The sequence below is a fragment of the Heteronotia binoei genome, chromosome 4, assembly GCF_032191835.1.
Source record: "Heteronotia binoei isolate CCM8104 ecotype False Entrance Well chromosome 4, APGP_CSIRO_Hbin_v1, whole genome shotgun sequence".
Taxonomy (NCBI): domain Eukaryota; kingdom Metazoa; phylum Chordata; class Lepidosauria; order Squamata; family Gekkonidae; genus Heteronotia; species Heteronotia binoei.
Genome location: NC_083226.1, coordinates 186,281,181 through 186,306,610, shown reverse-complemented (window position 1 = coordinate 186,306,610; position 25,430 = coordinate 186,281,181). Strand labels below are relative to the sequence as shown.

Here is a 25,430-nt window from a genome sequence, read left to right as displayed (position 1 = left end):
TCTACATGGGGCTGCCCTTGTACCGAACGCGGAAACTACAGCCAGTGCAGAATGCAGCGGCCAGGCTGTTAGTGGGACTTCCACGGTGGGAACACAGCCTAGGCTGCAGGAGCTGCACTGGCTGCCAATTGTGTACCGAGTTCGCTACAAAGTGCTGGTTATTACCTTTAAAGCCCTATATGGCCGAGGACCTGCCTACCTTAGGGACCGCCTCTCTCCATATGTTCCCCAGAGAGCACTGAGATCCAGTTCCCAAAACCTACTACGAATCCCTGGACCAAGGGAGGCCAGACTGAAGATAACAAGGGAGCAGGCCTTCTCCACAATGGCTCCCCAATGGTGGAACCAACTACCAGAGGAGGTGCGAGCCCTGCGAGACCTAAATCAGTTTCGCAGGGCTTGCAAAACCACCCTCTATCAACTCACGTTTAAGATGGAACCCGGAAATGACACCTAGCCATCTTATACATATACTGAACTGTGGCACTTTAATTTGTAGCTGTTAATAATTTTAATTGTTTATTTAATTTAATTGAATGTATTTAACTATTTTAATTGTCTTTTATTGTAATGATTGGATTTTAGTGTAATCATGGAGTAACCCTTGTCATGTGAGCCGCCCTGAGCCCGCTTTGGCGGGGGAGGGCGGGATATAAGAATAAATTGATGATGATGATGATGATGATGATGATGATGTCTGGGGCAGGGATGCTCTGTATCCTTGGTGCTTGGGGGGCGGCACAGTGGGAGGGCTTCTAGTGTCCTGGCCCCACTGCTGAACCCCCTGATGGCACCTGGGTTTTTTGGCCACTGTGTGACACAGAGTGTTGGACTGGATGGGTCAATGGCCTGATCCAACATGGCTTCTCTTATGTTCTTATGTCTGGGGCAGAGATGCTCTGTATCCTTGGTGCTTGGGGGGTGGCACTGTGGGAGGGCTTCTAGTGTCCTGGCCCCACTGATGCACCTCTGGATGGCACCTGGGTTTTTTTGCCCCTGTGTGACACAGAGTGTTGGACTGGATGGGCCCTTGGCCTGATCCAACATGGTTTCTCTTATGTACCCAAGGCATAGTCTCCAACATTGCACAAGGACGGGGGGGAAGATGCTCTTTGATGGCTTAAACGTCATAGGTGAGTGTCACCCCCTGAACTCCACAAAGAAGGAAGTCTCACAAAATCCTTAGCTTCATCCCCCCTCCCCTGTGCCCACAGCATCTCAGCAAGGGCAAGTGCAGCTGCCAGGTGCCAGCAGGGGAAACTCTCAGCCCTTCCAGCGTCCTGCATCCTGTTTTTGACATGAAATCTGGGGGGAGTGGGGGGGGGGAGGCCTGCCAGAGTCCATTTGCCGAAAGGGCCCCTACCGTAGGACTTCCCGTTGATGGAGCATTTGTTGAAGACCATGATGTTCCTCGTCAGGGTGCCGGTTTTGTCCGAGAAGATGTACTTGATCTGGCCCAGCTCCTCGTTGAGGGTGGTGGTGCGGGCCTGGGCGGGGGTGTCTTTCAGCGGGTAGTACATCTTCCGATCCCAGTCGATGTAGAAGCTGTTCCCGAGACGGATGATCTCTACGCTGGAGAAAAAGGAAGGCAACTGACCGACTGGCCATAAGGAAGCCGCTTATTGCAAAAAACAGATTTGGTGAGCAACAGCCTACTTCATCAGACGCATGAATATCTATGTGCGGGTCTGTATCTATAGCACAGGAGCAAATGGAAGATGGGGGGAGGATTAACAGAAAAAAACACCTCCCCCCCACCTCAGCTGCCAGGTGCCATCCCTGCTAGCTTCTCCTGACTTCTCCTTCCTTCATTGGAAAAAGTGCAGAAAAGGGCAACTAGAATGATTAAAGGGCTGGAACACTTTCCCTATGAAGAAAGGTTGAAATGCTTGGGGCTCTTTAGCTTGGAGAAACGTCGACTGCGGGGTGACGTGATAGAGGTTTACAAGATAATGCATGGGATGGAGAAAGTAGAGAAAGAAGTCCTTTTCTCCCTTTCTCACAATATAAGAACTCGTGGGCATTCGATGAAATTGCTGAGCAGACAGGTTAAAACAGATAAAAGGAAGTACTTCTTCACCCAAAGGGTGATTAACATGTGGAATTCACTGCCACAGGAGGTGGTGGTGGCCACAAGCATGGCCACCTTCAAGAGGGGTTTAGATAAAAATATGGAGCAGAGGTCCATCAGTGGCTATTAGCCACAGTGTGTGTGTGTGTGTGTGTATATATAAATTTTTTTTGGCCACTGTGTGACACAGAGTGTTGGACTGCATGGGCCATTCGAGGGAGGCTTCCGAAGGAATCAGCACATAACCCGTGGACGGGAGTCAAGAAGGCCGCCCCCCGCATGTGAACTGCTGCATGCCATTTGGGGAGGTGCCGTCTGCCATGGCTTTCCAGCAGAGGGAGGCACTGCAGCCTGCCAAAACACCAGCTGGGGGGCAGTGTCCCTTCTTAGCTGAATTAGCCTAAGCTAAAAAGAAAAAGTTAAAGAAGCAGAAAAAGAAGAAGAAGATGATGATGATGAGCACCAGCGGTTTCCAACTCTGGGGAGATGTTTCATCACGACATTTTCATGGCAGACTTTTTTTTTTATGGGGTGGTTTGCCATTGCCTTCCCCCGTCCTCTACGCTTTCCCCCCAGCAAGCTGGGGACTCCTTTGACCGACCTCAGAAGGATGGAAGGCTGAGGCAACCTGGAGCTGGCTACCAGAAAACCCAGCTTCCACCAGGGATCGAACTCAGGTCGTGAGCAGAGAGCTTCGACTGCAGGACTGCAGCTTTACCACTCTGCGCCACAGGGCTCTTTAGCGTAAGCTAGCTCTCAGATTTTTAGCCTCCGGCTCACACCTTTTTGTCTTAGCTCAGGAAAAATGGCCTCAGAGCACACAAGTTGATGCAGTCGCTCACAGCGTTAATGCCAGCAGCTCACAAAGTGGAGTTTTTGCTCACAGGACTCCGCAGCGTAGAGGGAACATTGCTGGCGAGGTAGAGCAGGCCCAGCAAGGGCTGCGCTGAAAGCACACATCCGCCTGAAGCCCTGGAGCAGCTTTCTCCTGAGCCAGAGGGGCCGTCCGTCCAGGTCAGTCTGGTCCACTTGCAATGGCAGCGGCTCTGCAGGGTCTCAGGCAGAGAAAGGCCTTTCCCCTCACTGGCTACCCAGGTCAAGTTCACGAGATGCCGGGGATTGAACTCGGGACCTTCTGCTGCCAACCAGGTGCCCTGGGCCACAGCTCCCTCCTCTGCTTTGCTGCCTGCCCCTGGCCATCACTCAGGAGTTTGCCTCACGCTCTCTTTTACACAACTCCTTTGAAAGTTCTTCTCAGGGGGACCTGGTGGGATGTCCCTCGTTTGCCCTTCAGCAGTCGAGGTCACAGAGAGCCAGTTTGGTGTAATGGTTAAGTGTGTGGACTCTGGGAGAACCAGGTTTGATTCTCCCCTCCTCCACTTGCAGCTGCTGGAATGGCCTTGGGTCAGCCATAGCTCTGGCAGAGGTTGTCCTTGAAAGGGCAGCTTCTGTGAGAGCCAGTTTGGTGTAGTGGTTAAGTGTGCTGACTCTTATCTGGGAGAGCCGGGTTTGATTCCCCACTCCTCCACTTGCAGCTGCTGGAATGGCCTTGGGTCAGCCATAGCTCTGGCAGAGGTTGTCCTTGAAAGGGCAGCTTCTGTGAGAGCCAGTTTGGTGTAGTGGTTAAGTGCACAGACTCTTATCTAGGAGAACCGGGTTTGATTCCCCACTCCTCCACTCGCAGCTGCTGACATGGCCTTCGGTCAGCCATAGCTCTGGTAGGAGTTGTCCTTGAAAGGGCAGCTTCTGAGGGAGCTCTCTCAGCCCCACCCGCCTCACAGGGTGTTTGTTGGGGGAGGGGGGGAAGGTAAAGGAGATTGTGACCGCTCTGCGACTCTGAGATTCAGAACATAGGGCAGGATGTAAATCCAATATCTTCTTCAGACTTGGGAGGAGGTGGGAGGGATGGAAAGAGGCAGCAAGTGCTGGGGCAGCCCCGTTGCTTCTCCTGGCATTTGTTTGCACCGGGGGGGGGGGGGGTGGCAAGCTGTGGCCTTCCCTCTTGATGATATTAGATTTATATCCCGCTCTCCACACTGAATCTCAGAGTCTCCAAGAGTCTCACAATCTATCTTCTCCCCCCACAATAGAAACCCTGTGAGGTGGGTGGGATTGAGAGGGCTCTCCCAGAAGCTGCCCTTTCAAGGACTGAGTCTCAGAGCGACCTACAACCTCCTTTTCCTTCCTTCCTCACAACAGACACCGTCTAAGGTGGGTGGGGCAGAGAGGGCTCTCCCAGCAGCTGCCCTTTCAAGGAAAACCTCTGCCAGAGCTATGGCTGACCCAAGGCAATTCCAGCAGGTGCAAGTGGAGGAGTGGGGAATCAAACCCGGTTCTCCCAGAGAAGAGTCCGCACACTTAACCACTACACCAAACTGGCTCTCTTGGCCCCAGGAGGGGTGGAGCCAAAGGCTGAGAGCTCCAGCAAACTCCGCCCCCAGGAGCCCCCGGTCCTCCCTCCCTCCTCTTTCCACAGCCAGGCTGGCTGGCCCCCCTTACCTGATATAGAGAGAAATGGGGACCACCGTGTTGAGGATGATGACGTAGGACCAGAACATGAGGAAGCCGGAGAAGGGCGCAGAGTGGATGTCCTTCGGCCATGGCAAGTACACTTGGAAGTAGAAGCCCTTCTTGCACTCCCAGATGCTGTTGCCAACCGCCAGGATGAGACACATGGCGGTCAGGAAGGCAAAGATCTGCCAAGAAGGAGTGCTTGGGTCAGAGAGAGAAGGCCCACCCCCTGCACAGGATCCAAGAAAGAGGGAGCCCCCCAAGAGTTGCCTCCCACCCCCTCCATAGAAGCACCACTCATAGAATCCTAGAGTTGGAAGGGACCTCCAGGGTCATCTAGTCCAACCCCCTGCACAAGGCAGGAAACTCACAAACACCTCCCCCTACATTCACAGGATCTTCATTGCTGTCAGATGGCCATCTAGTCTCTGTTGAAAAACCTCCAAGGAAGGAGAGCCCACCACCTCCCCAGGAAGCCTGTTAGAATCATAGAAGAGTTGGAAGGGACCTCTAGGGCCATCTAGTCCAACCCCCTGCACAATGCAGGAAACTCACAAACACCTCCCCCTACATTCACAGGATCCTCATTGCTCTCGGGTGGCCATCTAGCCACTGTTTAAAAACCTCCAAGGAAGGAGAGCCCACCACCTCCTGAGGAGGAAGCCTGTTAGAATCATAGAAGAGTTGGAGGGGACCTCCAGGGTCATCTAGTCCAACCCCTTGCGCAATGCAGGAAACTCACAAACACCTCCCCCTAAATTCACAGGATCCTCATTGCTGTCAGATGGCCATCCAGCCTCTGTTGAAAAACCTCCAAGGAAGGAGAGCCCACCACCTCCCCAGGAGGAAGCCTGTTAGAATCATAGAAGAGTTGGAGGGGACCTCCAGGGTCATCTAGTCCAACCCCTTGCGCAATGCAGGAAACTCACAAACACCTCCCCCTACATTCACAGGATCCTCATTGCTGTCAGATGGCCATCCAGCCTCTGTTGAAAAACCTCCAAGGAAGGAGAGCCCACCACCTCCCCAGGAGGAAGCCTGTTAGAATCATAGAAGAGTTGGAGGGGACCTCCAGGGTCATCTAGTCCAACCCCTTGCACAATGCAGGAAACTCACAAACACCTCCCCCTAAATTCACAGGATCCTCATTGCTGTCAGATGGCCATCCAGCCTCTGTTGAAAAACCTCCAAGGAAGGAGAGCCCACCACCTCCCCAGGAGGAAGCCTGTTAGAATCATAGAAGAGTTGGAGGGGACCTCCAGGGTCATCTAGTCCAACCCCTTGCACAATGCAGGAAACTCACAAACACCTCCCCCTAAATTCACAGGATCCTCATTGCTGTCAGATGGCCATCCAGCCTCTGTTGAAAAACCTCCAAGGAAGGAGAGCCCACCACCTCCCCAGGAGGAAGCCTGTTAGAATCATAGAAGAGTTGGAGGGGACCTCCAGGGCCATCTAGTCCAACCCCTTGCACAATGCAGGAAACTACAAACACCTCCCCCTAAATTCACAGGATCCTCATTGCTCTCGGGTGGCCATCTAGCCACTGTTGAAAAACCTCCAAGGAAGGAGAGCCCACCACCTCCCGAGGAGGAAGCCTGTTCCACTGAGGAATCGCTCTAACGGGAAGTTCTTCCTCCAGGCTAAACATCCCGAACTCTCTGCAGAATGGCAGGCCCAGAGCCCCACTGAGTGGGATCACAGGGGGAGGGAGAAGAGCAGCTTCTGGCATTTGAGGCCTGCGGTGCTCTTGAGGCCTGGGCAGCACAGGGTCCTCCCGACACGCTGGCCAGGAGGCAGCATGTCCGGCTGACCACCATGGCCCCCACCCCAGGTCCAGCACTCCCCTCCACTCAAAAGGTTGCCAACCTCCTCTGGAGATCTCCTGGAATTAATACCAATTCCCAATTCCTCTGGGGGAGATGGCTGCTTTGGAGGGTGGGCCCTCTGCCACTGAACTCCCTTCCCTCCCAAACCCTGCCCTCCCCCCAAATCTCCAGGAGACAGCAAGGCCAGTCCTCCCCCGCCCCTCACCAGCCAGTCCAATTCCTGTGAAGTGCTCCTTTTTCTCCCTGCCCTAAATCCAGTGCAAAAAAAGAAGAAAAAAAGTGATGTCTAAAGCTTTCTGCTATTGGGCACTTGCTTTTCCACTGGTCTTGCAGCTCTTTCTATCCTTTCATCTGATAGCTGCAAACTGCCTCCAGCACCTGAGACAGGATATAAATATTTCCAAGAAAGGAACGTGGGTGGTGTTGCAGAGCCGCCTTCAAAGACAACCCGCCGAAACAACAGCTCTCAAATCCCACTTGGGGCACTCAGGAAAAGAAACCTGGGCTTTGATTGTGGCAGAGCAGAGGCAATTGGGCTCCGCTGACGAGAAGGGGAGATGAGTCGGCTTTAATACCTCCTGATAGATTCAGGTGGGCACTGCCGTGTTGGTCTGAAGCAACAGGGCAAAGTTTGAGTCCGGTCAGGCATCTTGAAGACCAACAGTTTGCTTCTGGGTAGAAGCTTTTTGTGCACACATTAAACTCTGTTGGTCTTACAGGTGCTACTGGACTCTCCGCCATAGAGAGCAGTGGGGCAAAACAACACAGCATTGTGTAACAGGACTTTGAGAGACTCTGAGAAAGGAAGGGTTGAACTGCGTGTCAGCCTGGGGCGGGGGGGGGGGGAGCGTGCAGAGAGCAAAGAGAGGCTGAGATCTGAGCTTACGAAGTGACAACTCTGGCAAGTCGGGATAGCTAGGATGTCTCTGTTCTCTTTTATTTGCTATAAAATAGATCGTTTGCAAGCTGATGTTTCCTGGGCAGTGTCTCTGCTGGTACATTTTGAATAGAATGCTGCTAGGAAAATCAATGTTTTTGCATAAAGAAGCATCGTACCTCTGCCCATGACCTGGCGCTTAGCTAAACTATGCACACCTCCCATCTTGGGGAGCACAAAAATCAAGAGGAATTTGGGGGAGAGTAATTTAATCTTTATTTAATTTAATTTAATTTAACTATGCTAAAGCCTTTGATTGTGTGGCAAGTCCTTAAAGAGATGGGAATACCAGACCACCTCACATGTCTCCTGAGAAACCTGTATAAGGGTCAAGAAGCAGCTGTCAGAACGGGATATGGAACAATTGATTGGTTTAGAATAGGAAAAGGAGTTCGACAAGGATGTACATTGTCACCCTGCTTATTTAATTTATATGCAGAGTACATCATGTGGAATGCTGGCCTGGATGAAGCACAAGCCAGGAAATACATCAACAACCTCAGATATGCAGATGATACTAATGGTAGAAAGTGAGGAGGACCTAAAGAACCTCTTGTTGAGGGTGAAAGAGGAGAGCACAAAAGTAGACTTGAAACTCAGCCTCAAAAAAACTAAGATCATGGCATCTGGCCCCATCACTCCTTGGCAAATAGAAGGGGAAGACATGGAAGTAGTGACAGACTTCACATTTCTGGGATCCAAGATCACTGCAGATGGCGACTGTAGCCATGAAATTAAAAGACGTTTGCTCCTTGGGAGGACAGCTATGGCAAACCTGGGCAGTAGAATAAAAAGTAGAGACATCACCCTGCCAACAAAAGTCCGTATAGTCAAAGCGATGGTATTCCCAGTAGTAATGTATGGCTATGAGAGCCGGACCATAATGAAGGCTGAATGTAAAAGAATAGATGCTTTTGAGATGTGGTGCTGGAGAAGACTCTTGAGAGTCCCTTGGACTGCAAGAAGATCCAACCCGTCAGTCCTAAGGGAAATCAACCCAGACTGTTCCCTGGAAGGTCAGATGCTGAAGCTCAAATACTTTGGCCACCCAATGAGAAGGGAGCACTCCCTGGAGAAGATCCTGATGCTGGGAAAGACAGACGGCAAAAGAAGAAGGGGACGGCAAAAGAGGAGATGGCTGGACAGCGTTACTGAGGTAACAAACACGAATCTGAGCAGACTTCAGAGGATGGCAGAAGACAGCAGGGCCTGGCGTGACTTGGTCCAGGGGGTCGCAAAGAGTCGGACTTGACTGAGCGACTGAACAACAAAAAATTTAATCTTGGGGTGGAGGCAGCTCCCATACCACTGCAAGCCCAGAGTCTCAGGAGAGGATGGGGGAGGGGGAGGATGAGTGGATGAGTTTCCTCCCAACCCCGTGGGAATAAAAGCCGCCCTCCTGGCCTGGGGTGGGGCAAGTCAGGCAGAGCCGGGACAGCGCAGAGCAGGTAAGACTCACCAGCAGCACCAAGGTGTTCATGAGCCGGTCGATGCTGGTCCTCTTGAAGGTGCTTCGGCCGCTGTTCTGCATTAATTTCGTGTCCGGCCCTGGAAGATCAAGCAGTCCCGCAGGGCCTGTGATTAATGCAGGAGGGGGCCCCAGGAGCAGGGCCGCTACTCAGAGCAGCTGGGGGGGATGGACACTGCCCGCCCAGCCTTGGGCTCCCTTTGCTTCCACACGGGAGGCAGCAAACAAGCGCTGTAGGCCCCCCGCCCCACCCCAGCTGGGGGCCAGATCCAAAGCCAGCACTGGTTCTTGCCCCTGAGCCTAGCCAGGCGCTTCTGCACCACAGTTGCCAACCTCCAGGTGAATCCAAATCAAAAATACATTTCTCCAGGCACAACAACTAGTCATTTATAACAATGCAATGTAAATGCTCTCTGCAATTTTCTTCAAGCTCTCTCAAGTCCTCTGAGGAAAGGTTGAAGGAGCTGGGCATGTTTAGCCTGGAGAGGAGGCGGCTGAGAGGTGATAGCATCACCATCTTCAAGTACTTGAAGGGCTGTCCTATAGAGGAGGGTGTGGAATTGTTTTCTGTGGCACCAGAAGGTAGGACCAGAACCAATGGGTGGAAATTAAATCAAAAGAGTTTCCATCTCAACATGAGGAAGAATTTCCTGACCGTTAGAGCGATTCCTCAGTGGAACAGGCTTCCTTCTTGGGAGGTGGTGGGCTAGATGGCTCTAGAGGTCCCTTCCAACTCTATGATTCTAGGATTCTATTCTATGATTCATTCTCTCTCAATTTTGCCAGCGTCTTAACAGCATCTGGGCTGAGAAGTTATTCAGGGCTGGCTGCTCCCAAGCGACACACTTAAAGTGGCACTGAGAGCCTTAAAATTGCCCTCAATCAGGAAGGGCTTTCTAAGACTAACAATTGTTGAGAGCCTTGAGCCAGCCAAAGAGGTTCAGGTCTGGCTTGCTCCTAAATTGATACACAAATTGAGAGCATTTTGCCATCCAAAGGAACGGCTTGCTCCTAGAATATAAATATTGTTGAGAGTATGTTGCCAGCAAAGGACTGGCTTTCTCCTATTACACACATGCTAAAGTGGCACCAGGAGAATGAGAGAGCTTGAAGAAAATCAAGAGATTGCAGAGAGCATTTCCATTGCATCGTAATAAAAGGCTGATAACCCTAAAGGAAACAGGAACACTCTTGAGGAAGTGTTTTGGGCAAAATGAGCCTTGATCTGGTTCCTCGAGACTGGAGGGACCCTTCTTGTAATGCTGTAAAGTGGTACTTCATAACATACATTAAAGTCTTATATGACTTTCAAAAGTTTTACTAAATGTTGTCAGCCAGTGTATCCCAGCGTTTGCTTTTTTGCATTGGATGTTATGTGAACTGTGATCCCAGGTGGCCGGAATTTTCTTCCCTGGCCTTTCCTCCAGGTCACACACACCTGTGGGGAGGGGGGAGGGGCTTCCTAGGTGGGAGGCACAAGAAGGTACCCCAAACGATACCCCTCAGGGCAGCAGGGTAGGCAAGAGCTGGAGACTGGCGAGAGCAGGCGGCCCCCCCAGAAGCCCCCAGTTCTGAGAAAAAAGGAAAGGTCCCCTGTGCAAGCACCAGTCGTTTCCGACTCTGGGGTGACGCTTTCACATTTTCACGGCAGACTTTTGACGGGCTGGTTTGCCATCGCCTTCCCCAGTCTTTTACGCTTTCCCCCCAGCAAGCTGGGGACTCATTTGACTGACCTCGGAAGGATGGAAGGCTGAGTCAACCTTGGGCTGGCTACCTGAATCCAGCTTTCGCTGGGATAGAACTCAGCTCGTGAGTAGGGAGTTCCCATTACTGCACACTGAGACTCACCAGCAAAGAGGACCAGCCCAAAGCACCAGTCTGTGTTGCGGATCGTGCATCCCCTGAGCAGCAGCTTCTCGTTGTCCAAAGCAAACTTCTCCCCCTTGATGGTCAAGGTCCCCACAAATTTGTCCAGCTTGTTGTTGGGGGCTTCGCATCGGACTTCCCCTGAAGACAAAGAGGGGTGGGGGGGCTGGGGTGAACGCAGTTCTCTCCTTGGCCTCACCTGCTTCCACTTCCGCGGCTGCTTCTCAGGGAAAGCTGCTTTCTCTGGCTCGGGTTCGACCACCACGCCTGCTCCTCAGGCCACTATCCCACGGCCCCTGCCTTGAAGGAGTGCAAGGGGATGCACAACAGCCCTGCAAGGCAGGCCAGGATTTGCCGGGGGCCAGGGGTGGGCTCCCTAGCTGAGCAGGGGTTTGACTCAGGCTTCACTGGCCCCCTGGCCATGCCTTCAGCGGCTGACTCTCTGCTCCAGACAGCTGTGCCATGGTTCAGCAACAAAATGTGAGAAACTGATTTTATTATATGTTCTTTTTAATATTCGATGTGGTTTTTAACTGTGTTAGCTGCCCTGAGCCCATTAGGGGAGGGCGGGCTATAAATCTTGATATATAACGAACTAAATAAAATAAGAGCAGGGGTGGGTGAGGGGGTACTGCTCTGGGGGGGGGGACATGCTTTTGCAAAACAGCTTGAGGGATTTTCTTAGAGTGTCAATCCTTGGAATTGGCAAAGGCCAGCCCTATCCTCCTCCTGTCTTGGCCCCGCTGAAGCCCCCCCCTCCTCAGAAACCCCTCCACTCCCCCCCACCCACACTGCTTGCATCCGCTCTCTCGCCCACCCGCCCCAGAAGCCCAGCTCGCCCACCCCCGGTCACGGCAAGAGGTGGCGGACATACCCTCCGCCCTCCGAGGCTGGCACAGCCGTGCTGGACGGATGCCATCAACGCCAGAGGTGAGAATCTCCCCCCAAGAGTGGCAGAGTGGAGTGAAGGAAGTGAAGCAGGAGAAGACTCAGGAGAGAGGACTGGGGGTGGGGTGCAAAGATCTGTGAAAAGAAAGGGGGGGTGGCACAGACAAAGAACAGGCAGACCCCAAGGCGGAGACCCCCATCCCCGAGTGAGGCGGCCATGCAGGCGCTGTGGCTCAGTGTTAGAGCATCTGCTTGGCATGCAGAAGGTCTCAGGTTCCATCCCCAGCAGGTGATGGGAAAGACCTGTCTTTGCCTGAGACCCTGGAGAGAAAGCGGCTGCCAGCCTGAGTAGACAAGGCTGACCTGCATTGACCGGGGGGGGGGGGGGGGCGAGGGGCTGAGTCAGTATCCGGCAGCCTCACGTGTTCATGCAGGTGACTTCAGGGGTGTGCACGGCCGTCCGTAATAGAGGACAAATTCCCAGGATGCCCCTGTAGCCAAGGGCACTACAACGCATTTCCCTGCACGGAGCTCAGGCCAAGAGAGTTCATCTCACCCAAGGCTACCCGGTGAGATCGTGGCCGGCCTGGGAATCTGAACCTCTTGTCAGCACCCTCCTCTCACCGCACTGCCCAGCCAACCACAGTGCCCAAGGTGGGCTTGCCCATCACCTCCGCCTGGTCTGCCAGCCAGAGCGCGAACAGAAGGAGGCCGGAGGCAGTGCAACTTCTTCACCCAAAAGGGGGTTAACATGTGGAATTCACTGCCACAGGAGGTGGTGGCGGCTGCAAGCACAGCCAGCTTCAAGAGGGGATTGGATAAAAATATGGAGCAGAGGTCCATCAGTGGCTATTAGCCACAGCATATTACTGGAACTGTCTGGGGCAGTGATGCTCTGTATTCTTAGTACTTGGGGGCGTGGGCAAAATGGAAGGACTTCTAGACCCACTTGTGAACCTTCTGATGGCACTTGGAGGGGTGGGTTTGGCCACTGTGTGACCCAGAGTGTTGGACTGGAAGGTCCATTGGCCTGATCCAGCACGGCTTCTCTTATGTTCTTATGGGCCTGCTGGTGGATCTCCTGATGGCACCTAGGTTTTGGCCACTGTGTGACACAGAGTGTTGGACTGAATGGGCCATTGGCCTGATCCAACTGGGCTTCTCTTACGTTCTTATGTGACAGAGTGTTGGACTGGAGGGGCCATTGGCCTGATCCAACAGAGCTTCTCTTATGTTCTTATGTGACAGAGTGTTGGACTGGAGGGGGCACTGGCCTGATCCAACAGGGCTTCTCTTATGTGACAAAGAGTGTTGGACTGCATGGGCCATTGGCCTGATCCAACAGGGCTTCTCTTATGTTCTTATGTGACACAGAGTGTTGGAGTGCATGGGCCATTGGCCTGATCCAACAGGGCTTCTCTTATGTTCTTATGTGACAGAGTGTTGGACTGGATGGGCCACTGGCCTGATCCAACAGGGCTTCTCTTATATTCTTATGTGACAAAGAGTGTTGGACTGCATGGGCCATTGGCCTGATCCAACAGGGCTTCTCTTATGTTCTTATGTGACACAGAGTGTTGGACTGGATGGGCCATTGGCCTGATCCAACAGAGCTTCTCTTATGTTCTTATGTGACACAGAGCGTTGGATTGGAGGGGCCATTGGCCTGATCCAACAGGGCTTCTCTTCTGTTCTTATGTTAACCCCGTCTCTGCAGCCGGCCTGGTCTGCAGGGGCTACACGGCTGGGCTCACTCCTGCGCTTTGGGGGTGGCCCTATCTGTTCCCCGCAGCTGCCCAAGTGCCTCTTCTACTTTGGCACCAGGGACCACTTTGCCCTTCGCTCCAGCAGCCATTTCAATGCAACTCCCCCCCCCCACAGACCACACTCCCTTGGGCTGCAGAACAAAGCAGGATTCAAGGTGCACCTTTAAGACCAACCAGTTTTATTGAGAAATCTCTAAGCACACTTCATCATGTATTGTGATCCCCACGTCTGATGAAGTGTGCTTAGAGAGCACATGGAAGTGTACGGTCTCAATAACAATTGGTTGGTCTTAAAGGTACCACTTGACTCCTGCTTTGTTTTACTCAGAATGTAAGCTTTCGTATGCTCTAAGCTTAGAGCACACAAAAGCTTAAATTCTGAATGAAACTTAGTTGGACTTAAAGGTGCCACTTGTCTGCTGCTTTCATAGAATCATAGAGTGGGAAGGGACCTCTAGGGTCATCCAGTCCAACCCCCTGCACAAGGCAGGGAACTCACAAACCCCTCCTCCTAAATTCACAGGACCTTCATTGCTGTCAGATGGCCATCTAGCCTCTGTTTAGAAACCTCCAAGGAAGGAGAGCCCACCACCTCCCGAGGAGGAATCCTGTTAGAATCATAGAAGAGTTGGAAGGGACCTCTAGGGTCACCTAGTCCAACCCCCTGCACAATGCAGGAGACTCACAAACACCTCCCCCTACATTCACAGGATCTTCATTGCTGTCAGATGCCATCTAGCCTCTGCTGAAAAACCTCCCAGGAAGGAGAGCTTTGTTCTACTGCTTCAGGCCGATAGGGCTGCTGTCCACTGCAATCTATCCCTTGGGCTGCAGGCTTCATTGCTTTTCCCAGCTGACCCAAGGCCCACATCTCCCCAAAGAAGCAGGACAAAAGGCCCCTCTCGGATCAGGAGGAAGCTGCTGAGGGCGGGCAGGACTCCCAGTCACTTTGGGGAGCTGCACGGCCTGACCGAGAAGGAAGCCAAGCTCCTCCCAGGACGCTTCCCAAAACAGCTCCGGAAAAGGGAAGTTGCCTTTGCTAGAAAGAGAAAGCAAAGTGAACCTCCTTATGAGAAGTCCTCAGCTGCCCTCTAAGGAGAGTCCTATCAACATCCCATTGTTGGGTCCACAATGGAGCTAGGGAGGGGGGTCAAGAGCGGCAGCCAGCTCCAGCCGGGAAAGGAAACACGGAGCTTCCCCCAGAGAATTCCCAACCCCTCCGCTGGCAGCCTCCTGCTCTGCCTTGGCCCGCTTGGCCGGACAAAGGGGCTTCTCCTCTGAAAGCCTTGGAAGGCCCTCCTGGGCTGGCCGCTCACTCTTGGCCACCAGGAAGGGCCTCTGCTGAAGCTCCACAGGGCCTTCTGCGCAGCTGCACCTTCGGCCCCTCCTCCAACAGGCAGCTGGTCGCCAGGACTGAATTCCCACTCGCCTTCTGCCGCTCTCACGCTCCCCTTCTCTCTGTGGGGCTTCCCTCGGATTGCACACGATCTGCCCCACCTCTTTCGTGCAGCCAACAAGATCCTCTGAAAACCAGTTTCTGTTTGCTGCGTGGAAAAGGCGACGGTAGTTGCAGCCCTGGGGCAGAAATCCGACGGAAGCCCTGCGGAGGAGCGTGACGGCAGCAGAAGGCTAGTGGGAAAATTGGTCCAGGTCTCCTCTCCTCGCAGGTGCTCCGCGTCTGGCACAACCCCCTGGGGAAAGGCTTCTCTTGGGCCAGCCCAGAGGCAAAATACATGTGTGTGTGTGGAGGGGGAAATTTGTGCATTTCCTGCATTGTGCAGGGGGTTGGACTAGATGGCCCTGGAGGTCCCTTCCAACTCTTCTATGATTCTAACAGGCTTCCTCCTCAGGAGGTGGTGGGCTCTCCTTCCTTAGAGATTTTTCAACAGAGGCTAGATGGCCACCTGACAGCAATGCGGATCCTGTGAATTTAGGGGGAGGTGTTTCTGAGTTTCCTGCCTTGTGCAGGGGGTTGGACTAGATGACCCTGGAGGTCCCTTCCAACTCTTCTGTGATTCTAACAGGCTTCCTCCTCGGGAGGTGGTGGGCTCTCCTTCCTTGGAGGTTTTTCAACAGAGGCTAGATGGCCATATGACAGCAATGAAGGTCCTGTGAATTTAGGGGGAGGTGTTTGTGAGTCTCCTGCATTGTGCAGGGGGTTGGACTAGATGGCCCTGGAGGTCCCTTCCAACTCTTCTATGATTCTAACAGGCTTCCTCCTCGGGAGGTGGTGGGCTCTCCTTCCTTGGAGGTTTTTCAACAGAGGCTAGATGGCCATCTGACAGCAATGAAGATCCTGAGAATTTAGGGGGAGGTGTTTCTGAGTTTCCTGCCTTGTGCAGGGGGTTGGACTAGATGACCCTGGAGGTCCCTTCCAACTCTTCTGTGATTCTAACAGGCTTCCTCCTCGGGAGGTGGTGGGCTCTCCTTCCTTGGAGGTTTTTCAACAGAGGCTAGATGGCCACCTGACAGCAATGCGGATCCTGTGAATTCAGGGGGAGGTGTTTGTGAGTTCCCTGCATTGTGCAGGGGGTTGGACTAGATGGCCCTGGAGGTCCCTTACGACTCTTCTGATTCTCTGACTGCCCATCCTAACTCTGGCTGGCACATCCTGGGGTGACTGCACTGGCTGGGCTCCGGGGTGTGTCTGTGCCTGTTGCTGTAGGGATGCCTCCCCCCCCCCGCCCCTGTCTGGCCACTGCAGGAAAGGGAAGGCCTCCTCCAGCACAGCTGCCCCGGCTTGTGATGCTGCGCCAGAAGCTTCCTGCCTGAGCCCAGCACAGAACTGCTCGAGACCCTTCCTCCTCCCGGAGCTTCCGGGCCACCCCCTGCCCCGCCCCAACGGCTCAGCCCGGCCAGGAGCTGCCAGTCATCCAGCTCCACCCTCTCAGAGGCAGCCTCCCTTCCTTCCCACAATCCCGCGCTCCCTTGTGCTCGGAGAGAGCCAGGTGGGCAGATCAGAAGCCAAAGGGCTGAGCAGACAGAGCAGAGGAGGAGGAGAAAGGAAGGCATCAGCGGAGAAATCAAAGCCACTCCCCCCCCCCACCCCGGCCTGGGCTCTGAGGGCAGCTCCTGGCCAAGAGGAAGCCACCCTGCCGGGCCAGCCCCACCCAGGGCCCATGCAGCCCAGCTCCTCTGACTGCTGGGGGGGGGAGGGGGAGGCATCGTGGGGCTGGACCAGCCGCCTTCATGGCCTGCGAAGAGAAGGGCTCCGGCTGCCCCCGCCCGCCTGCGGCACTCACCCTCAAAGCTGCTCAGGGCCTGCAGGTCCTCTCTCATCTCGGCAGTGACCGTCAGGGCTTGCCGCACCTTCAGATTTGTTTCCCTGAGGAGACAGAGAGCTGCGGGTCACGGCCACGGCCAGGCAGGAGGGGACGTCCTTCGGCCAGGTCGCGTCCTGCTCTCTAAGATGGGTGCGTGGCTGAGATGGCACTTGGCCTGTCACCCAGAGAAGCCAGGGGGGCCCCTTCAGCAATGGCACCCCAGGGCAAGGTCTGGGCACCTCTCCAAAGCCAGCCTCCCCTGACGCCCCTTGCGTTCTCTGTGCCCTGAGCTCCACAGCACCCCAGGGACCGCAGGAGGCGCCACCCTCGGTGGGCATTAATGCCCCAGAAGCCCCCTCCAAAGGAGCCGGGCCCCTCGTGCCCAGAGATCAGCCAGCAAGGGCCTGCTGAACACACAACACCCACAGTGGCCTTCCCTTCGGAGGGCCAGGGGGAAGGCACGCTGCTTCTTCGTCTTCTTCTTCCAAAATTTTCTTTATTATTAACTCCCAACAGCTTACAGAGAATCATAAAGCTTTTAAAAAAACGGTACAACATAAACTCAACACACGCTCCTCCTGGCAGGCTTTGGGGGGTGTTTGTTCTGTTCTCTGATGTGGAGACATTTCCTGGCTTGTATTTTATGGTTTTCCACAGGATGTTATGCTTTCTGCCGTCTCTGTGACTGCTGAAAGTGATTTTTAAATGGTTCGTGTATAACATTTTAACTGCTTTGAGTTTTTTTTAGTAGAGCAGTGACCTCGAAAGTATTTGGCCACAGCTGCCCACACAGACGGTGCCCGGGCTGGACTTCTGCGCTGCAGCAGACATGGCAGCCAGGGGAGGGGGAGCATTCAAGACTCTGTGGAGTCTAAACCACAGCAGTGAAGCTACCCCCCACCCCACTTTAAGAACATAAGAGAAGCCCTTTTGGATCAGGCCAGTGGCCCCTCCAGTCCAACACTCTGTGTCACATAAGAACATAAGAGAAGCCCTGTTGGACCAGGCCAGTGGCCCCTCCAGTCCAACACTCTGTGTCACATAAGAGAAGCCCTGTTGGATCAGGCCTGTGGCCCCTCCAGTCCAACACTCTGTGTCACATAAGAAAAGAGAAGCCCTGTTGGATCAGGCCAATGGCCCATCCAGTCCAACACTCTGTGTCACATAAGAACATAAGAGAAGCCCTTTTGGATCAGGCCAGTGGCCCATCCAGTCCAACACTCTGTGTCACATAAGAACATAAGAGAAGCCCTGTTGGATCAGGCCAGTGGCCCCTCCAGTCCAACACTCTGTGTCACATAAGAAAAGAGAAGCCCTGTTGGATCAGGCCAATGGTCCATCCAGTCCAACACTCTGTGTCACATAAGAACATAAGAGAAGCCCTGTTGGATCAGGCCAGTGGCCCATCCAGTCCAACACTCTGTGTCACATAAGAATATAAGAGAAGCCCTGTTGGATCAGGCCAATGGCCCCTCCAGTCCAACACTCTGTGTCACATAAGAACATAAGAGAAGCCCTGTTGGATCAGGCCAATGGCCCCTCCAGTCCAACACTCTGTGTCACATAAGAACATAAGAGAAGCCCTGTTGGATCAAGCCAGTGGCCCCTCCAGTCCAACACTCTGTGTCACATAAGAACATAAGAGAAGCCCTGTTGGATCAGGCCAATGGCCCCTCCAGTCCAACACTCTGTGTCACATAAGAACATAAGAGAAGCCCTGTTGGATCAGGCCAATGGCCCCTCCAGTCCAACACTCTGCGTCACACATCAGAACAGAAGAGAAGTCATGTTGGATCAGGCCAATGGCCCGTCCAGTCCAACAGTCTGAGTCACATAAGAACATAAGAGAAGCCATCTTGGATCAGGCCAGTGGCCCCTCCAGTCTCTTATGTCCTGTGGATCAGTAGTCCTGCCTGAGGATTCAGCACTCTCTTGATGTTCTTACAGCCAGGCAGACCACTGGCCACTGTACGCCTACTCTGACCACCAATGGTTTCCCAGGTTCCCAGCTCCAGAAAGGCTTTTCCCATCCCCTGTTGGCAGGAAGGCTTCCCAGGTCATCTAGACTGAGCCTTCCTCCGAAGTCCTTCATTTCTGGGTCCCCTAAAGGATTCTTGCCTGGGCAAAGGCTGCAGACTCACCCATCCAATTCGGCCGTCTCGATGTAGGTCAGACTGTGGGGTTCACTGCTGGACAGCAAGAGGAGGTCAGCCTGTGTAGGAGGAGAGCAGCGAGTGAGGCTGGAGGGGCTCATCTCCCTCCTGAATTGGTTAGTATTCATTACATTTCTATACTGCCTTCCCCAAAGAACTCGGGGCAGCGGACATCTATAACATACAATATAGGTAAGACATGGCAATAAATGTTCATTTGTATAAACCAAAATAATTGCTCAGTTTCCAGTAAAAACCATTAAAAACATCAACCCTCAGTCTCAGACTGGCTTTCCTCCCAGAGGATGCTTTCCTCCCACCAGTCTCGGAGAAATGGGTGGGGGGGGGGGTGGAGCTGCTGTGTTTGTCCGGGACTCTTTTTCTTTCAGGGCGCTTTCTGCCCCAAACACTGCCGGCATTGAGTGTGTCGCTCTAGTGTGGGAAGCCGAGGAGAGTTCGGCAATCTGGGCGGGGCACCGACCGCCTACTGCACCACCAGGAAGCCTGCCTGCCCCACTGGATGCTGTGCCCACCTAAGCACTGGACTTCCCCAGGCTATTCGTTCTGGGAGATTTCAACGTCCATGTTGATGACGCAGCATCTCAGCAGGCACAGGATCTGGTGTCGTCCATGGAGACACCAGGACTCAGCCAATTTGCATCGACTCATAGAATCATAGAAACCGAGAGTTGGAAGGGACCCCCAGGGTCACCTAGTCCAACCCCCTGCACAATGCAGGAAACTCACAAACACCTCCCCCTAAATTCACAGGATCTTCATCGCTGTCAGATGGCCATCTAGCCTCTGTTAAAAAACCTCCAAGGAAGGAGAGCCCACCACCTCCCAAGGAGGAAGCCTGTTAGAATCATAGAAGAGTCGGAAGGCACCTCCAGGGTCACCTAGTCCAACCCCCTGCACAATGCAGGAAACTCACAAACGCCTCCCCCTAAATTCACAGGATCCTCATTGCTGTCAGGTGGCCATCTAGCCTCTGTTGAAAAACCTCCAAGGAAGGAGAGCCCACCACCCCCCAAGGAAGCCTGTTCCACTGAGGAATCGCTGTAAAGGTCAGGAAGTTCTTCCTGATGTTGAGCCGGAAACTCTTTTGATTTAATTTCAACCCACTGGTTCTGGTCCTACCTTCCGGGGCCACAGAAAACAATTCTACACCATCCTCTATAGGAGAGCCCTTCAAGTCCTTGAAGATGGTGAGGCAAGCCAGTCTATTCTCTGGCTTGTATCCACGCTTCTTCCTGATCCTGCCCTGCTTGATTTCCTTGGCACCCTGACCTTTTGGCTTTTGGACACTGACTTCTGCTTCCGGTTTGTGATTCTGCCTTGGTGACTTGGCTCCTGCTTGACTTCCTGGACTTTGACCTTGGACTGGCTTTGGACGCCTGCCTGCCTGCACCCAGAGAACGTGACATCTCTGTTTTGCACTCCGGGCCGAACAGCAGCAGGTCCTGCAGGGCGGGGATGTCTCCAGGGAGAGAGTTCCACCAGGCCAGAGCCAGGGCTGAGAAAGCCCTGCCTTTGGTTGAGGGCCAGATATATATTTGAGCCGTCCCCTCATTATTTTGGCCTCTCTTTCGCACAAGATTCTATGATGCAGTATTTTCCCAACCTGACAGATCCCTTACATTGCAGAGCCTTTCTGCCTGCCAGATTTAATCTTTCCCCTTCGACTGTCTTGAAAGGCAGATATAAGCGCATTCCTTATAAGGAAAGAGTTTGCTGCTGCCTCTTTAGGGAACCTGATTCCGTACAACATATTCTTTTTCACTGCCTTCATTACTCTTCTCTGAGCCACCGCTGGATTCGGCCTCTTCTCCCCTCTTCAAAACCTTGACCCATAACGATTTAGCCTTTTTGTTATCCGACAAGTCCCCCGAAATCACTGCACCTGCGGCTGAGTTTCTGTCCTGTGCAGGGAAGTCAAGGACTAGAGAATACAATATATAGATCTATTCTGCCTGCCTGCTCTGCCTTTTGACCTTCAGTGGGTTCTGGCTTGTCCCTCTTTTATTGTATTATTATGCCATTAAAGGTTCATTCGACTGACTGGTTGATATCTGGGGCCAGGATCACCAGCAGGTTTTGCTCTCGTGAGCGCAAAAGGCAGTCCGGCGGGCACCTTGGGCCCAGACCATTCAAAGCCTGAAAGGTTAGAAGAAGAACCTTAAAGTGGATCTGATGTTTCTGGCCATAGATCAAGAAGTGAAAGTCAAGCTGGCCCTCATCTAGTTGTGACTCAGCCATGCTCCAAGAGACGCCGGGAAATGCATCCAGACCACTCAGTGGGCACAACTGAGGAGGGGCAGGCAAGGGGGGCCGCGCATCCTTCTGCTTCGGATACACATGCGGCCGATGCAGGGCCTTTCGTTGACCAGGAATGCACAGGAACGCAGTTCTGGCTGGCTTGGCGTCAGGGGTGTGGCCTAATATGCAAATTAGTTCCTGCTGGGCTTTTTCTACAAACAAACCCTGCGCAAAACAATGGTGACATCATGGGGTGTGGCCTAATAGAAAGTGGCTTTTGTGTTGGCAGCAGTTTGAAACTCGGAAGCTGAGCCCCACAGATGTGAGGATAACCTGCCAAACACATCTGTCAGCTCAGACTGGCTGTGGCTCTCCGGGGTCTCGATCTTCCACATCCCCTGCTACCTGGGCCTTTAAATGGAGGTGGCAGGAACTGAACCTGGGACTTCCGGCATGCCAAGCAGAGGCTGTCTGTGAAGCCCAGGCTGGCCTTTCCTCCCGGGGCAGCAACCTTTCTATGGCCTCCGCTTGGGACGCTTCCACACAGCTTGCATCTCCCCCCCCCCACTCCCAACCCCCTCCTGACATCACAGAGCTTCCCCATCTTCCCTCCAATCTCCCCTACAAGGTTTTGGGCAAGACCTCAGCACTGGTGCAGGTGGCAAAGTTCTGTTCTTCCCAGCTGGAACTTCACAGAATCTGACAGACAGACTGCTATAATGGCCTGAGGCTACCGAAACATCAGATTGCAGCTGCTGCTGTTGTTGGAACTCTCTGTCTGGGGCAGGGATGCTCTGTATTCTTGGTGCTTGGGGAGGGGGCAACAGTGGGAGGGCTTCTAGTGTCCTGGCCCCACTGATGAACCTCCTGATGGCACCTGGGGTTTTGGCCACTGTGTGACACAGAGTGTTGGACTGGATGGGCCATTGGCCTGATCCAACATGACTTCTCTTATTTCTGAGACAGTGATGTTCTGTATTCTTGGTGCTTGGGGGGGGGCACAGTGGAAGGGCTTCTAGTGTCCTGGCCCCACTGGTGGACCTCCTGATGGCACCTGGGCTTTCTGGCCACTAGGTGACACAGAGCGTTGGACTGGATGGGCCACTGGCCTGATCCAACAGGGCTTTTCTTATGTGACACAGAGTGTTGGACTGGATGGGCCATTGGCCTGATCCAACATGGCTTCTCTTATGTTCTTGTGTCTGGGGTAGTGATGCTCTGTATTCTTGGTGCTTGGGGGGGGCACAGTGGGAGGGCTTCTAGTGTTCAGGCCCCACTGGTGGACCTCCTAAAGGTACCTGGGTTTTTTGGCCACTGTGTGACACAGAGTGTTGGACTGGAGGGGCCATTGGGCTGATCCAGCATGGCTTCTCTTATGTTCTTGTGTCTGGGGCAGTGATGCTCTGTATTCTTGGTGCTTGGGGGGGCACAGTGGGAGGGCTTCTAGTGTCCTGGCCACACTGATGGACCTCCTGATGTCACCTGGGTTTTTGGCCACTGTGTAACATAGAGCGTTGGACTGGATGGGCCACAGGCCTGATCCAACAGAGCTTCTCTTATGTTCTCATGCCTGGGGCAGTGGTACTCTGTTTTCCTGGTGCTTGGGGGGCACAGTGGGAGGGCTTCTAGTGTCCTGGCCCCACTGGTGGACCTCCTGATGACACCTGGGTTTTTTGGCCACTGTGTGACAGACAGAGGGTTGGACTGGATGGGCCATTAGCCTGATCCAACAGGGCTTCTCTTATGTTCTTATGTGACACAGAGTGTTGGACTGGAGGGGCCACTGGCCTGATCCAACAGGGCTTCTCTTCTGTTCTTATGTGACACAGAGTGTTGGACTGGAGGGGCCACTGGCCTGATCGAACAGGACTTCTCTTCTGTTCTTATGTGACACAGAGTGTTGGACTGGAGGGGCCACTGGCCTGATCCAACAGGGCTTCTCTTATGTTCTTATGTGACACAGAGTGTTGGACTGGATGGGCCATCGGCCTGTTCCAACAGGGCTTCTTTTATGTTCTTATGTGACACAGAGTGTTGGACTGGAAGGGCCACTGGCCTGATCCAACATGGCTTCTCTTATGTTCTTCTGTGACACAGAGTGTTGGACTGGAGGGGCCACCGGCCTGATCCAACAGGGCTTCTCTTATGTTCTTCTGTGACACAGAGTGTTGGACTGGGTAGGCCCTTGGCCTGATCCAACAGGGCTTCTCTTATGTTCTTCTGTGACACAGAGTGTTGGACTGGAGGGGCCACTGGCCTGATCCAGCAGGGCTTCTCTTATATTCTTATGTGACACAGAGTGTTGGACTGGATGAGCCATTGGCCTGATCCAACAGGGCTTCTCTTATGTTCTTATGTGACACAGAGTGTTGGACTGGATGAGCCATTGGCCTGGTCCAACAGGGCTTCTCTTATGTTGGTTTCCAAAAACCTGACGCAGCCCTCACCCCACCGCCATGCTGTGGGCCACTGCAAGGGACATGGGGGGGGGCACTGGGAAGCATCTATTGGATGCCACAGGAAAACCACCTGCAATCCACCCCCCATGGGAAACTCCAGGGCCTTTGGGTCTGCATCTCCAGCAGTGGGCAGGGAAACCCGGAGAGCTCGCGGCTCGGCCTCGCTCACCGTCACGAAGTCGTTGTTTTCCAGCTTGATGATGTCCCCCACTTCGACGTTCAGCCAGCGCTCCGCCTTCAACCTGGAAGAAAACCCCACTGGCAAAAGGGGGGAGGGAGGCAGGAGGCCCCCAACCTCCCAAGGATCCTTGCAGCAGGCAGCGTGGGCTGTGCCCCTCACCCTCGGGCTCTGTCTTGGCACTGCACCAGGGGTCACAGCAGACCCAGCAGCTGCAGGATTGCAGGAAGAACATGAGAAGCCATGTTGGATCAGGCCAATGGCCCATCCAGTCCAACACTCTGTGTCACACAGTGGCCAAAATACACACACACACACACACACACACTGTGGCTAATAGCCACAGATGGACCTGTGCTCCATATTTTTATCCAATCCCCTCTTGAAGGTGGCTATGCTTGTAGCTGCCACCACTTCCTGTGGCAGTGAATTCCACGTTAATCACCCTCTGGGTGTTGTGGGTGATGCTGTGATTTGCAGGGCAAAGATGGGGGGATGAACTTGAAAAGCAAACTTTGGAAGGAGCGTCATTCGCCAGGGAGTGGCTCCACCTTGTCCCAGTGGGTCCAAAGCAGGGGGCGGGTGAGGCAACCATCCTTTCTGTGGCTAAGTGGCACGTCTCTTGGAACCAGTGTGGTGTGGTTAAAGTGTCAGACTGGGATCCAGGAGACCCAAGTTCGAATCTCTACTCTACCTGGGAAGCTCGCTGGGTGACCTTGGGGCAGTCACAGGCTCTCAGCCTCACCCACCCCACAGGGGTGTGGTTGTTGTTCTGAGGATAAAAGAGAGGAGAGGGGAATGACGTCAGCTGCTTTGGCTCCCCAGTGGGGAGAAAGCCACGATATGAACCAGGGGTGGCCAAGCTGAGGCTCAGGAGGCACATGTGGTTCTTACACACATGTTGTGCGGCTCTGGAAGCCCCCGCCACCACATTGGCCGGCTTGGAGAAGGCAGTTCTCTCTTTAAATCACTTCTCCAAGCCAAGCCAGCCAGCAGCTTGGAGAATGCATTAGAAGTTAAAGTTGCTTTCTGTCCACCTCTCCCTCCCCCTCCCACCATCTACTTGCCTGCCTGCCTGTCTTGCAGCTCTCAAACATCTGATGTTTATTTCATGCGGCTCTGACCTTAAGCAAGTTTGGCCACCCTGATATAAACAAAGTGAACCAATCTGCCAGTCCAGAGAAGGGCACCTAGAATGATTAAAGGTTTGGAACACTTTCCCTATGAAGAAAGGTTGAAACGCTTGGGGCTCTTTAGCTTGGAGAAACGTCGACTGCGGAGTGACATGATAGAGGTTTACAAGATTATGCACGGGATGGAGAAAGTAGAGAAAGAAGTACTTTTCTCCCTTTCTCACAATGCAAGAACTCGTGGGCATTCGATGAAATTGCTGAACAGTCGGGTTAAAATGGATGAAACGAAGTCCTTCTTCACCCAAAGGGGGATTAACATGTGGAATTCACTGCCACAGGAGGTGGCGACTACAAGCATAGACAGCTTTAAGAGGGGGTAGATAAAAATATTGAGCCGAGGTCCATGAGTAGCTATTAGCCACAGTATATTATTGGAACTTTCTGGAGCAGTGATGCTCTGTATTCTTGCTGCTGGGGGGGGGGGGGCAAAGTGGAAGGGCTTCTAGACCCATTGTGAACCTCCTGATGGCACTTGGGTTTGTTTGTTTTTTGGCCACTGTGTGACACAGAGTGTTGGACTGGATGGGCCATTGGCCTGATCCAACAGGGCTTCTCTTATGTTCTTATGTGACACAGAGTGTTGGACTGG

The 25,430-nt window shown here is 53.4% G+C and overlaps 1 protein-coding gene across 1 annotated transcript in view; it reads right to left on the bottom strand.

Moving 5' to 3' along the window:
* LOC132570219 (phospholipid-transporting ATPase ID-like) overlaps positions 1–25,430 on the bottom strand; it is a 56,710-nt gene that overhangs the window by 21,098 nt on the left and 10,182 nt on the right. The window contains exons 5-11 of the mRNA XM_060236647.1: positions 23,640–23,712; positions 18,741–18,811; positions 16,579–16,661; positions 10,665–10,823; positions 8,808–8,896; positions 4,571–4,767; positions 1,364–1,572 (exon numbers count right to left, since the gene is read on the bottom strand). Of these exons, the coding sequence (XP_060092630.1) occupies positions 1,364–1,572; positions 4,571–4,767; positions 8,808–8,896; positions 10,665–10,823; positions 16,579–16,661; positions 18,741–18,811; positions 23,640–23,712 (881 nt within the window). The remainder of the gene's footprint in view (positions 1–1,363; positions 1,573–4,570; positions 4,768–8,807; positions 8,897–10,664; positions 10,824–16,578; positions 16,662–18,740; positions 18,812–23,639; positions 23,713–25,430) is intronic.